General features: G+C 33.4%; 2 protein-coding genes and 1 pseudogene across 2 annotated transcripts; 2 read left to right on the forward strand and 1 right to left on the reverse strand.

The window, feature by feature from the left end:
* The first annotated feature begins 6,130 nt into the window (after positions 1-6,130).
* On the forward strand, positions 6,131-9,253 carry LOC114366934 (protein POLLENLESS 3-like). The gene is made up of 5 exons (XM_028323973.1): positions 6,131-6,550; positions 6,886-7,098; positions 7,334-7,482; positions 7,584-7,652; positions 7,746-9,253. Exons 1-5 carry the CDS (start codon positions 6,338-6,340, stop codon positions 8,905-8,907), a joined length of 1,806 nt encoding a protein of 601 aa, XP_028179774.1. The 5' UTR covers positions 6,131-6,337; the 3' UTR covers positions 8,908-9,253.
* Positions 9,254-10,461: 1,208 nt separating this feature from the next.
* Positions 10,462-15,435, forward strand: LOC114367969 (histidinol dehydrogenase, chloroplastic-like). The gene is made up of 13 exons (XM_028325266.1): positions 10,462-10,790; positions 10,865-10,917; positions 11,260-11,332; positions 11,448-11,549; positions 11,952-12,053; positions 12,179-12,250; positions 12,322-12,384; positions 12,529-12,570; positions 12,884-12,943; positions 13,055-13,165; positions 13,905-14,075; positions 14,613-14,703; positions 14,916-15,435. The coding sequence occupies exons 1-13, from the start codon at positions 10,587-10,589 to the stop codon at positions 15,191-15,193; spliced, it is 1,422 nt and encodes a 473-aa protein (XP_028181067.1). The 5' UTR covers positions 10,462-10,586; the 3' UTR covers positions 15,194-15,435.
* An 887-nt stretch (positions 15,436-16,322) lies between these two features.
* LOC114367225 lies at positions 16,323-18,164 on the reverse strand (annotated as a pseudogene).
* Between the last annotated feature and the right edge of the window lie 29 nt (positions 18,165-18,193).

Genomic DNA, 18,193 nt, shown 5'->3' on the forward strand with positions numbered 1-18,193 from the left:
GGGTTATCGTTAGTCTCTGGACGGCGGACTATGTATGTATATATATAGTAGTACATCACTTGTGCGTTGTACCCTATAATTAAATTTAAATATAAAGATATTAAATACGTTAAAGTCATAAAAGAAAACATAATTTTTTTATTTAGTCTGTGAACGGTAGACCTAATCTACGTGGAAAAATTGTTAAATAATCCCTTTATTTATATATATATATATATATATATATATATATATATATATATATATATTAATATATCACTTATGCAATGTATCCTACGATTAAATATAAAATATGTTAAAATCATTAAAAAAAGAATTAAGAGTTTAGTTTGTGGTCGATCAACTTGGTATACACAAAAAGTTGCAAGACAATCCTTACTTTATGCAGTAATGTAACACTTGGGCAATGTACCCTAAAAATAAATTAAAATATTAAAAATATAAAATACGTTTAAATCATAAAAGAAATCAGGACAAGCTTTTAGTTTGTTGGTGGTGGAGATGGTATACACAAAAAAGTTGCTAGACAATTCTTCATATATGCAGTAGTATATCATCTGTGCATTGTACTATAACATTAAATTAAAATATAAAAAAACGTCAAAATAATTTTAAAATTTAATAAAGATACCATAAAAAAATCTAATGAAAGATAGGATTAAAACACTTACAACTAAAAATAAGTTTTATGTATAAGATAAAATATAATATAAAAGAAGAAAAATTAAAATTACATACATTTCATTTATTATTTATTATAAGTACATATTTCTATTTTTAGATTATTATATAGTATTAAAATACTTTATTAAATACTAAATTGATCGAATTAAAAAAATAAGTTAAGAAAATTTTCATCAAAAGCAAAAGTAATTAAGTTATAAGTGAACTAAACAAACCTAATTTAGTTCCCAACTTAATTCAATTGTTTTATACTCCTAATTTCCATGTTTGATTTCTATAAAAAGAAAAATCTTAAGTATGTAAGTATTTATTTTCTTCCAAAAATACTCTTTTAGTAAATGACTTCATGAGATGTATTTGTTTAAAACTTTATCATTTAAAGTTTTTTTTTTATAAATATTTGTATATATTATTGTGGCAACCAAGTCGCCAGGACAAGAAAAATATAAGTTAAACATAGGAGCTACAAATTAAGGAAAACTATGAAAAAAAATCCTTATAAAAGAGTTAATTACTTGTAAGGTTTGTTCTAGAAAGAATACTTCAAATTAATTAATCAAATTAATGTATAATTTTTTAAAATATTTATCTCACCAAAAAGTAATTTAAAAAAATTAACTACAATAAAGATATATTTGTTTATTCAATATGTGCATTTATTAAATTTTATTATTATGAAAAGGGAGGATTAATATTTTTTGTGTTTTTAGATGGACAAAAGAGATTATTTGCTCTAGTATATCTTCAAGTGCAAAGGAAAATAAAGTAACAGTTCTTTTATTGAAAAAATTGAGTGTTGATGTTTTTTTTTAATATTGTTATTTTTTTTTAAATTTTATTTTTTAAGCAATTTAGAGAGGTTTTAAAACTTGAAGTTGTCTAATGCCCAAAACCTCATGATTAAGAAGATTTACATCTAACAATCATTTATCTAATTATGATTTATTATCACTTATAAAGTATTTTGATTAAATTATAAAAACTAAAATATATTTTTTTTATAAATATCAAAATGTTTAAATTTTTTTTTTAGAATTTTTTATATATTTTTTCTCCTCAGAAGTCATAACATTTAGATGTGTTATTTTTTTATCCAAAGTTAGATTTAAGCTAATCCAAACCTAACTAAAATTTAGATAGGTGCAACTATGTTCCTCTTTCTTTTTCTCATATTCTCTCTTCTATCTCCTCCATTTTAAATCGTCTTAGATCCAAATCCTTCACCTCCTTCGTTATCAAGTTGTGTTCCAACCATGCTGCATACACTTCTCACATCACCACTCTTCCAATCAACATCCTCAACCTCAAGTTCCTTTCTTATCTTCCAAAACAAGTTGTGTCCTCCTTCAAGATGTGTGGTTCACAGCGGTGCAACAACTCCTTCCTGAATAACATCCACCAAATCATGAGGACTTCTCCACTGTACTCTCCACCATTGCCTTAACTTCTTCGATTAGGTCGATGCTGACCTCAAGCCCCTTATCGCCTTTCGCCGCCACATCTTCCACCATCACCTCCTCTTCCTTGATGGTGGTGTTTGCTATTTGGTGATGAAGGTGGTCTAGTGGTTTTGATGGCAATTGTTATAGGTGGTAGCACTAGGGTGGTGTTTATTATGTGTTTGGAAGAAATGTGTTTTTTGGTAATAAAAAAACTATAATTTGTAACCTTTGAATCTTCAAAGATTATATTTTAAAATTTAAATGAAAACATATTAAGTAGTTTCTAATTAGTCTAACTCTAGTTTTAGATTAAAAAATAACACATTTCAATCTTGTAAGGACAACAAACATACCAAATTTTTTCAAAAGACGAATTTTGAACATTTTATATTCATAGAAACAAAATATATATTTTAGCCAATTATAAACTAATTATAAATTATAAAATGCTTATATTTATTGTTATAATATATTTTTGAAGCAATTATAGTTATAAAATTTTGTTTTAATTTTCTGTAATTTTAATTTGGGTTCAATAATGTCATTTTGGAGAGAAGTTTTAAAACATTAAATTGTCATAGCTTTCGTTCCAAAAACTTCAAGCTTAAGAAGATGTCACATTCAAATAATTTTTACTCCAATAAAGTTTTTTCTATTATTATGGTTAAAAAAGATATTAATAATCAAGAAATATTTAATGGAGATTATGTTAAGATTTATATTTTTAATATGAATTATTATGTCTAGAAGATATTTTATTATTAATTATGATTAAAACTGATCAAGAAGAAATTTAAAAACACTGAATTGTCGGAACTTTGTATTCTCAAAATTTCATAAAGTAAAAAAGATGTCACATTAATCAATCTCTTTTTTCACCATGATAATTCCATTCATTCAATTTCGCTATTTTCCCTAATTTAATTACAACTGCTTACTAGCTTTTAAATATTGGATTTCACTGCAATTCGACCTATGTTTTTTATAAATTTTGCATAAAGGCTTCAGTTGGAGATCTAATGCTAAAAAAAACCCATCGTGCCTGACATAATTAACACAAAATCTAAATAGACAGCAAGCATACTTTGACAGATATTTTTTTTCTCAATCTTCTAGTTCATTAAAAAAAATTATCATTAATTCAAAGTTGAGTCAAAGATAAATAAAATTTGGCAAACAAATTATTTTTATCAAATCAAACTCGATCGATAATGCATGAATGATTTAACCTTTAACTTGTGATTAATCAAATGGTTCGTTGAGAGGGAGATTAAAATCAAATGAAAAGGTAAAGGAAGTAAAATAAAAATAAAATGACCAAAAAGGATTAATGGAAATGTTAAACCAAAAGGAAGAAACATGTAGAAGTACGTTTGCATCAAGATACCCTTAAATGGTAGAGTTACTGCAAGCTGGTGCCTGAATTGAATGGTAGAGTTACTATTTTCAAAACAAAATGGTTGGCTATCTTTTCGTGTGTGGTTTTTTTCTTTAAGTTTGTTTCAAAACGTGACCCTCTCTGATGCACATACTTCCAATTCATAAGCATTAATAAATTATTGAAGCCTCTGAAACATATTCACGTGAAGCCTCTTTTTTCTACCTGCCTAGCTAGCTCTTGTGTCTTTTTCAAATATTTTTGACTACTTTTCATTGATATGTTAAGGTATTGATTTCTTTTTTCCTAGTCAACTTTCTAAATGCAGCTTTGCTTTGTTTGTCCTTGAGGGTGGGTTGTGGGAGAGAAGAAATAAGATGGAAAAAAAATATTTTTTTAAAATTAGTGTTAGTGTCACATTTCTAAAACTCTATTTTGATTTAAATATTTTTATCTATTATTTTTCTTTCTTTTCTTTTCCACTGTACCAGTGGATGTGTTGTTGCTTTCTACCATTTGCAATTATTATCTTTGGAGGAACCAAACATTCACCAAAATGGGTCAGAGCAACTATATGATTAGGTATCACAAATAATTTCTTTCGTATTTATGGGTTTTATCTTGAACCTATTTCGACTTTAATGAAAAATATTCCTTTTTAGTGAATATAAATATTATTCAAATTATCTATGTGATGATGAGAGTAAGGATAAATATCAAATTATATCTGTATTCATATTTATACCTGTCTTATTATATTTTTTATATAATTTTTTTCACCACATATATACACATAATATATATAAGATTTTATTGTTCTTTCTTCACAGCTCTCAAAGACCTTGCTTGTGCCTGAGGCTAGTGAGGCTAGCTTATTAGAGGGACCAACATTCATTGAAATGGATTAAAGTCACTGTTGCACGTTACTGCTGACTCATTCTTTTGCTTCCCCAAATACTCAAATACATGTCAAATTATTTGTATTTTTTTAGCTAGCTTTAATTAGGCTTTTTTGGACTTCTTTTATTTTCTAATTTTTTTAGTGATCCAATTTGATTAACAGTGCCAGCTTAAAACAAGAATAAAATCAAAAAGTGGACAGAAATAGGTGTTCACGATCTTTAATATATTCAAAGAAAATAGTAGAAAAAAGTTATATAATAAATGTAAAAAGTTTTATCTAGTCATCCAATTACAATTTAATAAATATATTAAGTTTTGTAACTTTTAAAATAATTATTTAAAACTAATTAAAATATTAAATTATGATTAAATCACAATGTAAAAGACATAGACAAAGAAAGGGTAGGAGAAAAAATAAAAGAAAAAACTAGAAAACCAAATGATTTACATTATATTTGCTAACACAGCAGTTATTGGGCTCACCTATTACCCGTACTCTTAGCCAAACATTTGCTTTCAAATAAAAGCAACACTAATAACATAAAGGTGAAGATTATGAGATATAGACTAATCAATGTTTGCTCAAGAGGAAAGAAAGTGAGATCAATATGGCATTTGAGTAATACAAAACTTTTTTTTTAAGTGTGTGGTAAGGAATATTTTTTCTTCATCTTTATTTTTTTTACTTTAATTACTCATGAGAAATGCATGGGCATTTTTTACCTCATTAAGGAAGTAAAAGAGAGTAAAACAATCTCTTTCACAATATATTGAGATCTATTGAATATTTGAATTACTTGTTTAAAAGTTTTGGTAGTGAGAAAATAAAAGCTTTTAATCCTGTTATGGTTTTGGTAGTGGTTGATTTGGTCTTAATTATGTCCGTAAACCCTGACTTTGGTGGCCAGAGTTTCAGCAGCAGCAGCTCCGACATGTGCCCCACCGACGACATCATTTTCTGCGGCAAACTCGTTCCCTTCAAGGTTGAAGAGCCGCTGAAAAATTACACAATGCATAAATATTAAACTGTTGATATTAACTCGATTTTAAGCAAATAAAAAAAAACAAAAGATTTTTATTGAAAACTAGAACTCATTGACATTAGTTGGGCCTCTTTTCACTGAATCGAGAGGACATTATATAACTTATACGTATGTTTTATTTTTTAATTTATTAATATATTAAATTTTTTAATAGTAAATATTTTTTATTTATAAAAAGGTATACAGATTAAATAATTTGTATGAGTTATATCAAAATTAATTATCACAAAATTTATTATTTAAATTTACATGCGCATTAAATATACATTTGAGCGTTATGCTAATAACCTAAAAGTTATAAATTAGAATCTTGCTTGGATCATTAATTTTAAATTAATTCATAACACATATTTTTGAATTTTTTTTTTTAAAAAAACTTTTGGATTGAGCTTCATACATATGAGGCGCACGGATCAGCTCATACGGATCAACTGATCCATGGGCCTCATACGGATCAGCTGATCCGTATCCTTTTACGAAATGATAAAATGAGAAATTTGCAAAATTGTTGGTGTTCGCTGGGTGCGCGTAGCAGTGCCCTTGGGTAAATTGAAGATTAATTTGGGCCCAACTTTAAAGCCCAAACCCAAAAGAGATCTCAGGAGCAAAAACAGTGACACTAATAACCCCAACGGCTAGTAATTTTAAAACGGCTACTTTCGTTTACATTTTTTTCTTTCACCTTTCATTTCTCAAATTTTCTTCCTTTCACTTTCTATCGTTGAAGCACTCATTGCTCGTGTGCTTTTCGCCCTCTGTTAAATTCACAATCTTTCTCTCTTTTCCCTTCACATCCTTCAACTAGAGGGAAGAAGAAGAAGTGGGGTTCTCTTAAGTTGAAGAATTCAATCTTTCAGCGTTTTCTTGTTGAGAAAGTTCTTGTCACAATGCTGTTTGAAAGAGGATCTCCGGCGAGGTGCTACATGACGCCGCCGCCGCAGCGAACTTCGCCGTGGAAGCCGCCACATTCACGGTCTTCTAGTGTGCCGTTTTCAGAGAGAAAAATGTCACCAAATTCTGTGAATAAAAGTGATATTTTTCATATAATTCACAAGGTTCCTGCTGGGGACTCACCTTATGTTAAAGCCAAGCAAGTTCAGGTAACATGTTTTGTTTTGAATTTGGACGTTACTTCTCCTGGGATGTACTGTTCTTGCTCGTGTTCCTTCACTTCTTGGCCTTGAATTTTCTTACGTAAGAAGGTTTTTGTTTCTGCAAATTTGCTTTATTTTGTTTCTTTGATGTTTCTTTTCTTTTTTGTTATGAATATGATGGAATTTGAGGGTGTAGCTAATTAGGCTTACAGTGTTTTGCAATTATAGAATTCATGGGGCGGGGTGTGAAGGGGAACTTGAATTGCCAAAGGGGTTTTGCTGGTTTGTTTTCTTTCACCGGTTCTGTGCAGTGATTGTTAATCTGAACTCTTCATTTACAGTTGGTGGATAAGGATCCGGGAAGAGCAGTTTCCTTGTTTTGGGCTGCCATCAATGCCGGAGATCGTGTTGAGAGCGCCTTGAAGGATATGGCCTTGGTTATGAAGCAACTCAATAGGTCAGATGAGGCAATTGAAGCTATTCGATCTTTCCGTCATCTTTGTCCGTCCGATTCTCAGGATTCTCTTGACAACATCTTGGTTGAGCTGTATAAGGTAAAAAAGCTGGTGAATTCTCTTCAATTTTGTTGCTGTTTTGTGTCTTTAAATGAATTAAACCTTTAAATGCTTGTGTATGTTGGTACATCTTACCTAGTGGGGTAAGGCTGTTATTGTTGTATGTATGTTGGTGTACATCACCTAGTGAGATAAGACTATTATTGTTGTATGTATGTTGGTGTACATTACCTAGTGAGATAAGACTATTGTTGTTGTATGTATGTTGGTAAAGAGGTCCGGAAGGGTTGATGAGGAGATCGCCATGCTTTGTCACAAGTTGAAGCAAATTGAAGATGGCTTGACCTTTGTGGGAAGGACTACAAAACAAGCGAGATCTCAAGGAAAGAAGATTCAAATAACGGCCGAGCAAGAGATATCGAGGTTTTTTTTTTTACATTCATGCTCTTTTATTATTATTTTCCTTCTAGTTTATGGACCATGTACCTCTTTATTTGACTTTGAATGTCTCTCTAATAATGCAGGATATTGGGGAACTTGGCCTGGGCATACTTGCAAAAAGGAGACTATAAAACTGCTGAAGAACATTATAGGTGAGCTTCTAAGATGGAATCAAAATGGAGTTTATGTATTTTACTTTTGTTTCTTGGAAGAGAAAAGTAACAGTTCCTTATTTGTTTCTACAGGAAAGCATTGTCCTTTGAGGTTGATAGGAACAAACAGTGCAATTTGGCTATATGTTTAATTCATATGAACAAGATCAAAGAAGCAAAGTTTCTACTCCAGGCAGTACGTACCGCTACAAAAAATAGAAAGATGGATGATTCATTTGCCAAATCATTCGAACGCGCTTCTCAGATGCTAATTGAGATAGAGACATCATCATCACAGAATGCAGCATTTTCAATGACAACACAGTGCCCTCCACAAAGCTTTGAGAACTCGATTAGAATGAGCTCTGATAGTGTTCAGAGTAGGTCAGAAAACCGGTCTGAGATATCTGAGGGGGATGCACCTCATGCTAGGAGGAGATTGTACCAGTCCCCTGATCCTAGTAGAAGAGATCTCAGTGTTCCTTGCACAAAACCAAAAAGATGTTCATGGGGATTCAATAATGGACATCGAAGGGAAGCTTGGGGAGATGCCAATTCAGATTATAAACCTACATTTGGGACTCCTCCTAATGATAAGCATGTCACAAGGATGCTAAACTCAAGAGAAAATGGTTTCTCTTCACCTGCCAATGGGAATGGGAAGGCAGCAACATTGGAAGATCCTGCTATACTAAAGCATGAAGCTACAAAAGTAACAAGTTCTGATTCGTTACACACTTTGAACACCGAATCAGCTACGGAGTTTACTGAGAAGGAGAAATCTGCTGCAGATGACAGTAGCTATGGATCAATACTGTCAGAATCACATGTCACAGTTGTGAATGGTGTCAATGAATTTGCTTCAGGAAAAAGAAAACCTGAGAAGAAAAGTTGGGCTGACATAGTAGAAGAAGAGCAAAATGAAGAAAATGACTTCTTCAGTGGATTCACAAATTTTGATGATAAGAATGGTGCAGAAGTGTTTAATGATGAAAATGAAGACTCCAACATAATCTATCCAAGTCCCTGGCCACAGAACCAGCCTGATGAATGGTCAAGCAAAAAGCTTGAATCATTGGACAAGAAAGATGGACACTATGCATCTGAGAGTGCCATTCTGTCAAGGAATCCAACAGCAAGGCGTTCTTTGTGTTTCAACCCGGAACTGATTGGGGAGAAGAGGCTAACTAGGAGAAGTAGGTTACAGGTATTTCAGGATATTACTCTTCTCCCCGAAACCCCAAGATTTGCCTAAGATTTATTTGTCTCTACACAAGTGTCCTAATAATGGATGGAGAAGGATCACATTGTTAAGACTTAGTGGCTTAATTACAGGATCATGGATCTCATTTACTGAAGGAATTCTATTAATATAGCTTATTCTTTCATTCACACTCATTTTTTTTAACAAGTTCTGTAAATCCATGTTCATTTGCCCCATTACTGTAAAATAGTTACCTCAGTTGTATTGAAACTGGAAGAGTGCCGCCTATTTCTGGTACACTCTCAGATTGTGCTTCAATTTTCTAGTTTCATTACTGATATTATGTACTTCTTCTACAATCAATGAGAAAAATTATGCTTCTGTTTGTTCCTATTAAGATTTGTAAATCCAACTTCATGCTTTCAAATACTTTAAATGAGTAGTTTCCTCTGTTGTATTGAAACTGGAAAAATGCCTTTTTATAGTACACTCAGATTGTGCTTCAATTTGAATAGTTTTATTACTGATATTATGCATTGCTCCTTCTACAATCAACGGAAAAAAAAACTATGATTCTGTTTGTTCTCATTAGGATTTGTAAAATTCATGTTCACATTAGAACTAACCTTTTGCTATTTTGGTAAGATATGACACATACACTATACAGTGACTAACACCTACTTTGGGCAATAGTAGACTCATCATCAATTTGTTAGGCTTCAGAAGACAATTGAATATTCGTAGGATATTGATACATATTTAAGAAAGAATTGCCTGCAACATGGATCACACTCACATACATTCTAAAACTGTCACACTATAATATTGTTCAGAAGTGTTGATTATGCACTTTGACAAAATCATTGACTATCTCCAAAGCAACATATATATTACTTGCCTTACCAGATATTAATAAAATTTTGCCGTGTTACACCCAATTAATGTTAATTTGCATTCAATAAAAAAATGTTTCTACATGAAGATCAAATTGTACTTGCTCTTTCTCAGGATTTCAACTTGTAAGATCATGCCCAATTTACTTTTAGATAACAAATTCAAGTTCGCATTTTTTTAAGTTTTTTTTTTTTTTTAAATTTTGATATATTTTTTCCGTGTAAATATTTTTACATTGTTAAAAACATTAAATACATTACATATCATTTTGTAATCATGACTTAGAAAGCTATATTTAATGTGATATCTATTTAGTTAAGAATGTAAAATTTTTTACATTAAATCTTTTAAAATAATTGTTATAAAATTAATAATTTTAATTATATAATAAATATTCATTGGATGATAATATAAACAAATAGTTAAATTATTAATATATTTCAATTAAATTAAAAAAAAAACTTTTACGTGTGTCTTCATTTTCATATGTATGCGTTTCTCATATTAAGATATTATCTTTCAAATTTTCATAAAATCAAATTAACATAATAATTTTTTATGTCAATACTTAAATTTCTTTTTCTTATAAAATATTTACATTTTTTTTGTATGAGAAATAGTGAAATACTTACATAAATTTCTTTGACCAATACTTCAGATTACCATTTAAATATCATCAATTTTTTAATTTTATTGAAAACTTAAAAATTTTCAAACACATGTCATTTGATATCCCTACTTTCTAACCGGAGCGAAGAGACAAGCGAGCATAGCAGTGTGGTCTCTCTCACTCCAACTCCAACCACAGAGACAACAAATTCAACAACGTTGTTTCCATGACAATGGAATCTGCGCTTACAGCTTCTAACTGGAACCGTTCTTTGATTCGGATTCGCCACACTAAGCCACGCTTCGGTGCAATTCGCCCCACAGCAATACGGTGCTCCATCAACTCGTATCGCTTGTCCAACCTCACTCCCTCTGAGCTTCAGAGCCTCAAGAGCCGACCCCGCATCGATTTCTCTTCCATTTTCGGTGTTGTGAGTGGTTTTCCCTCTTTCCCTTTGTTTTCAAATGGGTCACTCTCAAAATTGTTCCTTTTTTTTCCTTTCAGGTTAATCCTATTGTCGATGATGTTCACAAAAGAGGGGATGCTGCGGTTAAAGAGTTCGTCTCTTCTTTCAAATCTTCTTATTTTCATCTATGAATATGATCTTGTTATTGTTTCATTCACTCTTGTTGTGTGTGGTTTCTTAACTTTTTCTTTTTTTGGTAACCATGTCAGTATGGAGTATCACTGACTTTGTCAATGACTAATCTCCGTCGGGTACCTGGCTGACCACCTTTAGTTGGGTTCTCCCCTCCCAACCATGTTTTTTCCATTCATGGGCTTGAACCCAAGACCTTGCTTAAGAAGACTCAGTCCAGTATCACTTGGATCAATGACTTGTTGGTTGTGCTTTCTTAACTTCTTTGCCTATGTAACTTCTTCACTTTTGTGTTTTGTAGATACACTTCAAAGTTTGATAAAGTTGAATTGGATAAGATAGTTGAGGTTGTCTCGGAGCTCCCTGACCCTGTGGTATGTTTGTTTGGATATGCATACATTCTGAAGATATGCCTTTGATTATGATTCACTTTAGTGATGTTGGTTTGGGCGCTATTATATTCTTGTTTTTGTGCCTTTTATTTTGCAGCTTGAACCGCCTATTAAGGAAGCTTTTGATGTCGCCTATGATAATATTTATGCATTTCATGCTGCTCAGAAGTCATCCGAGAAAAGTGTTGAGAACATGAAAGTATGTCAATACTGATTCTTGCCTATAGACTGGCTAGGTTGGATGAACAAGCCAGGGGCTTATTGATTCATGGCTGAAATGATACTTTGCATAAATTTGTTCTTGTGCATTATTAAGTCAAAATTTGAAATATTCAGTGGTAGGATATAGTTAATGTAGCTAAGTCTTACAGCATTATCTAGGAAAATTTAAATAATACTAGAAAGATCAAATGGGTAGATTGTCTTTTTCAGTTGTGATTATGTGCTTTTCTGTCCATGGTTAGTCTCTTATTTTTTTATTTATTTATTTATTTATTTGTGTATATCTTGTTGTTTGGCTATCATGCCTACATGATTGTTTGTTCTTTGGTTCTTGATGTTTCCCAACTTACGTGAATCTTGAGTTTTCTGAAAATCTCAGGGAGTCCAATGCAAGAGAGTTGCAAGAAGTATTAACTCTGTGGGTCTTTATGTTCCAGGGGGAACTGCTGTATTACCTTCAACAGCTTTGATGCTTGCAGTTGTAAGTTGAATAGATATTTCTGTTCCTCTTATGCCTTTCAATGTTCTACAATTTTGATATTGTAATTTGTATATTTGTATTTATCTTGTCAGAATTAGCTGACGGTTAATTATTTTGTTTACCAGCCTGCACAAATTGCAGGATGTAAAACTATTGTTCTTGCAAATCCTCCAACTCGGGATGGCACTACATGCAAGGTATTTATCTATTTTTGTTTGAAAATTATAGTCATGATGTTGTTCTTGTTCTGAGCAATGTTTTCCTGCAGGAGGTACTGTATTGTGCAAAGAAGGCTGGGGTGACTCACATTCTCAAAGCTGGAGGAGCACAGGTTTGAAGCATGATAGTATAAGATAAACTTCTTCTGGTTTTGTAATCTGAATCTAGTATCCTTATATTTAGCTTTATTCTAATATATTTGTATAACTCATTATAAATTATACTGTGATTAATATGGCATTTCTCTCCATTGTAGGCCATATCTGCCATGGCTTGGGGAACAGAAACTTGTCCAAAGGTGACTAGCTTCTCATTTAACCCTTCTTTATTGTTTGCTTCTCTATTGATAGTTAATGGATTCAGCTTTATTTATTATTATTTATTTTCTCTCTATTAGTAATTTAGTTTTCATATTCTAATAGTATTGCAATTCATGATTAGATATAGTGAAACTCATTCCATGATATATTATCAAACTAATCCTAACACACACTACATAGATTACGTAATATTGTGATTAAACCGTACTTAAGATGTAACTTCAACAAGAAAACTTCATACTTATTTGATCATTTTTAATTTTAATTGTGAATTTGTGATGAAACTAGTAGGTTGAAAAGATTTTTGGCCCTGGAAACCAATATGTCACTGCTGCAAAAATGATACTTCAAGTAAGCATGTTTATATCACATTAGAATTTATGGATCCGTATCCACTATTACATTTCGTTTGTTGAATCTTAGATCTTCTGCATTTCTTTACCTTTTGAAAATCTTATGCAGAACAGTGAAGCCATGATTTCGATTGACATGCCGGCCGGTCCATCCGAAGTTTTGGTCATTGCAGACAAGCATGCAATTCCTTCCCATGTAGCTGCTGATTTGCTTTCCCAGGTTTAATAAGTTTTAAAATACTTCTATTTTCCTTGCAAACATTATCCACTAATTCACATTCATAATGAGAATTGGTAATCTTTCTGTCACCCTCTTAGAAACAAAATTCATGTTCTAGTGTAATTTATACATTATTCTAAAAATATTTTATTTGTAGTTTCTACATTATGATGTTAGTTTTCCAAAATTCAATATAGGATGAACTCATAATTTGCGCAGCATGTAGGAAATGTGAATTAATTGAAGATTAATTACTATATCTAGAAAGCAACCAAATTTGTAAACTGAGGATATGGAGTGTAGAAGCGATTTGTTTGTTTATTTAGAATCTGATTATGATTCAGTGTTCTCTTAGTTGACAATGAATGTGCAAATACACCACACTAGAGAAAACGAACTGGATCACCTTTCTTCAAATAAGGCCCAAAATCTGCAAAACTTAAAAGCACAGATAAACCCCAACTGACAGAACCACTACAAACAAGAGTACAAGACCTAAAACCTGCTAAAAATTCAGACACGGACTAGAAACAGTAGTGCAAACAATATCCCATATAGAAAAAACTAATATAATGTTCAAAGTCTCAAACAGACATGCTTCCCCATCATCTTGCCAAATTATGACTTGAGGTTGATAAATTGTCCCTTTTTTTCTACCTACACACTTCGAAGATGATTCCTAACCTTTTTAGCTTCCTGTACATTGCTGATATCTATGCACCTAGTTTACAATTTTCAGGCAGAGCATGGCCCAGATAGTCAGGTTGTTCTTGTGATTGCTGGAGATGGTGTGGATCTGAATGCAATACAGGAGGAACTCAGCAAGCAGTGTGACAGTCTTCCAAGAGGCGAGTTTGCCTCTAAAGCTCTGAGCCATAGTTTTTTTGTGTATGCGTGTGATATGCTTGAGGTCAGTCCTGTTATCTATGTTTCTTTCTTGACCTACTAAATGTAGAGCGACCAGATCAGGATTAAGGTAGAGAGAGAACAATTTCTTTGGAATAACTAGAACAGACTGTTAGGCTTCTATGCCTGTATTTATACAGTGCACAGCAAGTATGATTATTCCATAATATAGATTGTACTTGTGTTGAGGAGTGTTAATAAGTTGTTAGAGAAAATCAAGAGAAGAATAGGAATAGCCAAATAGGAAAGACAGGCCCACCCCAAAAATACAAAATAACCTATGAAACACCTGTATAAATAACTATTCTCAGACATTTATGCCACATGGAATGTTAAGATGATCTCTTGATATGTCAGAATTCATAACTTTCTTTGGAAGAATTTATAATTTAGCATTGAATTATATATATATTATGTTTATTTTTCAGTCAACTAATATTTTATATTTAATTCCTAATTCGCCTCTCACTTGTTAAGTCTCAATTCACCTAACTGTTGTTATTGGAGTTTTAGAAGTAAAAGTTACCTTTGCATCTTTCAGGCTATCAATTTCTCAAACTTATATGCACCTGAACATCTAATTATCAACGTGAAGGATGCAGAGAAGTGGGAGAGTTTTATTGAGAATGCAGGTGTGCCTATGGATTTTCCTTTTGTTACTTTGAATTTATTTAGTTTTCAATAAATGTAGGGTTTGGAGGAGTGGGGATGGACTCTTATCAAAGATACTTATGCCTTCAATCTCTTTTAGGATCCAATTCGTTTTTGATAACCTCATTTTGCATCCTTGATGGCATGGCAACTCAAGAATCCTAGATCCTAACGTCTGTCATTGCCTCTGCAGGTTCTGTGTTTTTAGGGCCTTGGACTCCTGAGAGTGTTGGTGATTATGCAAGTGGGACAAACCATGTCCTTCCTACTTACGGTTATGCAAGAATGTATGGTGGTGTGTCATTGGACTCCTTCCTGAAGTACATAACTGTGCAGTCTCTCTCAGAGGAAGGTCTAAGAAGGCTTGGGCCATATGTAGCAACCATGGCTGAAGTTGAAGGCCTTGAAGCCCACAAGCGAGCAGTTACCTTGAGACTTCAGTACATAGAAGCCAGGCAGGTTTCAAGATGAGATGATGCTTCAACTCATTGTTCTCTTTATCTCTTGTAAGCTACTAGCTCTTAGTTTTTGGCAAGTCTAGGACCATTTGCTTGGCGAGATTACCTAGATTTAGGTGGTATTAGTAGCTAGAAGTTGCCATTTCAAGTTCATGTAACAATATGGATTCATATTCTGTAATAACAAACATATACAAGTGCCTAATTTGTCGGTGATCTTTGGAATAATGCATCCGATGTATTTGCTAGACTGTACTTTTTTCCTTCCTGATAAGCTTGCTCAAATGTACTTGTACTTGTTCACCATGGTTAAGAAAGTATTTGCAAAGACGGATAACTCAGTATATCGAAAGAATATTAATTTCATTAATAAAGTGTATTGAGAAACCTTGTAAAGACAGAAATATCTATGTAAAGAGTGAAGTGAAATCTTGTAAGACTAAGGAAAAGTTTTGTTAACGAGTATCTTTTAACACAGGTTGAGAAAAATTATTTATAATTTGATGCTAATTAGTGTCATAAGGATGATCAATGTTTAAATTTTAATATATGGCTAAATAGTTTATAAACGAGATTAGTCAAATAATTTGTTCTCTTATCTCTTTTTTAGGTTTTAGCTATTAAAATTGCATGACCATGTTACACATAAGTATGCTAACAGGGTTAAAAATACCGAAATCATTGGGCATAGAACAATAAACCGATTTGTCTAAGAAAGCATACGTCGTAAAGGATAACTAACAGAAAATGCAATAGAGAATATGTAAAATGGGTGAATATTTCATCTCAGTTCTTTACATTATACAAGACCATCCTCAAACTATGAAGAGAAAAAAAAATCCATGCTTGAAGGATGAGCTATTAGTGCATATGGTTAGGAGCCCAGGAATCAACAATATAAAACCAAGGAAAAATTAGTGATGTTTCACCCTGCTAGATTTTCTCTATTACTATCTCATGTAAAAATGGATAATTCCACATAAAGAGAAATGTTTGGCTTGTCTTTTCCACACAATTTCGTTTATTTTTGCAAGGTCAGGAAATGGGAAACCCCTGCCTAAGAATAAGATGGTGTATATATTGTATGAGCTTGAAACAGACCCTATCAGGAATTAAATTATCAGAATCTACGAGAAAAGAGATTTGTAACAGAAAGAAATGATACTCCTGTTGATTGGACTCCCAAGTGGAAAGTCCCAAATCCCAATGCAGGAAAACTTGAGTTTGTCCCCAACAAACATGGAAGTCTACCAATTCTGGAGCATGCTTTAGCCACTGCACTTGAAGCAGCACATCTAGTTGCAACCAAGTTCATCAGATGGCCATAATCATAAAATGCTCTGCCTCAGCTACACAGCTATTGATTAAATAGCATCAGAAGAATCCTGAGAAAGCCTACTTACAAATGATTTCTGCTTGATAGGAATGTATAACAATTATTTTGTTTCCTCTGTCATCTTAAAGGGCTAACAACCCAGCCTGTAATCGGGTTCTGCTGTCGAAATCTCAACTTCCGGTGTCCACCACTTTGCAACCGCTCAAGCACTGCATGCGTAATTGAATCTGGTGTGAAACCTTGCTGCTCGAGTTTTGCATAGAGGTCCACTGCCTCAGCAGTTCTTCCACTCTTTTCAAGACAGTCAAGCAAAATATTATATGTGATTAAGTTAGGAGTGCATTCTTCAGCAAGCATTTCATCAAACAACCTACACGCCATCTCAACTTTATCCGTCTTGCCAAAACACTCAATAAGTGTACTATAAGTCACGATTGTAACAATTGGGAATAGAATTACCCATTTGAACCTTCACTCACTCACTAACAATTCTAAACTTTATTTATGAAAGAGAATGTACATAAGGGTATTTATTTATACCCTCTTAATCTGGATTTTCCTAATGACAATTAACTTGCTAATCAAGCCTCTAATTTCACTTATTACAACACATCCGGATTTAATCCTTTCTCTTGCATCTCTTTAAATCTCATGTGAGTTTCATCAACATCCCCATTCTTTCCAAGGCAATTGATCAAAGTGTTATATAGGAAATAATGTCAGGCTTACAGTCGCTATTCTCTAGTTCTTCAAAATTTTTAACAGCAATGTCTACTCTTCCAGCCCTGCCAAAGCTGGAGATCAAAATATTGTATGTAAATATGTCTGGTTGAGGGCCATCTTGTTTCATCTTTTCATAAAGATCATGAATTTGTGATATTTGTTTCAACCTGCCAAGAGCTGTGAATACTGTATTATACACGATAGTATCAGTGGTTATACCCTTTTCATGAATTTTATTCAGAAGGTCTTGGAACGCTGCCTTTCGCTCGTTAAGAACCCGACGAGGATGTTGACGGTGGAGATGGAGCCGCGAACGGCGCGGCGGTCCATGTCGCGGAGGAGCTCGCGCGCCTGGTCGAATCGGGCAGGGTTGGTGGACTTGGAGAGGATGAGGAAGTGGCGGTTGTAGGTGAAGGACTCGTGGCGGAAATTAGGGTTTAGGGAGGGGCAGAATTGGAAGAATCGGAGGGCGAGGGAGGGGTGTTTGAGGGCCTTGAGGATTTCAGAGGCTTCGAGAGGGGTGAGGGAGAGGGAGAAGGAGGAGAGGTAGTCGGAAAGGTCGGAGAGGGTGGTGGGGAGAGGAGGATTTGCAGATAAGATCGCGCATGGGGAGGAGGTAGCCGTGCGAGTCGGAGGGGAGGGGCGGCGGAGGGATTACTTCGGCGGCGAGGGAGCGGCCTGTTGCGGTGGTGGAGATTATCTTGGCGGTGTACTTTGTGGTGAAGTGACGGCGGAGGTGGAGGAGATGTGGCGGCTTCGTTTTGTGATTGGTGGTGGTTGAGTTGAGTTGGGCTTGGTGGAGCTTAGGGGACAGTGTTATGCTGGGTTGGGACATGTTTAGTGCAGTTAAAATTGTTACGCCCCATGTTCCAATGGAGATTCAAGGAATAAAAATCCTTTTACCTCAAAACTCAAAAGTACGTTTTTTTAACTAATATCCAAACATGAAATGCT

The sequence above is a fragment of the Glycine soja genome, chromosome 9 (genome assembly GCF_004193775.1).
Source record: "Glycine soja cultivar W05 chromosome 9, ASM419377v2, whole genome shotgun sequence".
Lineage (NCBI taxonomy): Eukaryota > Viridiplantae > Streptophyta > Magnoliopsida > Fabales > Fabaceae > Glycine > Glycine soja.

Bases quoted from the DNA above. Each gene is read 5' to 3' on its own strand.
- LOC114366934 (XM_028323973.1), top strand. From the start codon at position 6,338: ATGCTGTTTGAAAGAGGATCTCCGGCGAGGTGCTACATGACGCCGCCG. The intron at 6,551-6,885 runs GTAACATGTTTT...CTTCATTTACAG, and splicing joins TTAAAGCCAAGCAAGTTCAG to TTGGTGGATAAGGATCCGGG. The intron at 7,653-7,745 runs GTGAGCTTCTAA...TTGTTTCTACAG, and splicing joins ACTGCTGAAGAACATTATAG to GAAAGCATTGTCCTTTGAGG.
- LOC114367969 (XM_028325266.1), top strand. From the start codon at position 10,587: ATGACAATGGAATCTGCGCTTACAGCTTCTAACTGGAACCGTTCTTTG. The intron at 12,385-12,528 runs GTTTGAAGCATG...TCTCCATTGTAG, and splicing joins TCAAAGCTGGAGGAGCACAG to GCCATATCTGCCATGGCTTG. The intron at 14,704-14,915 runs GTGTGCCTATGG...TTGCCTCTGCAG, and splicing joins GAGTTTTATTGAGAATGCAG to GTTCTGTGTTTTTAGGGCCT.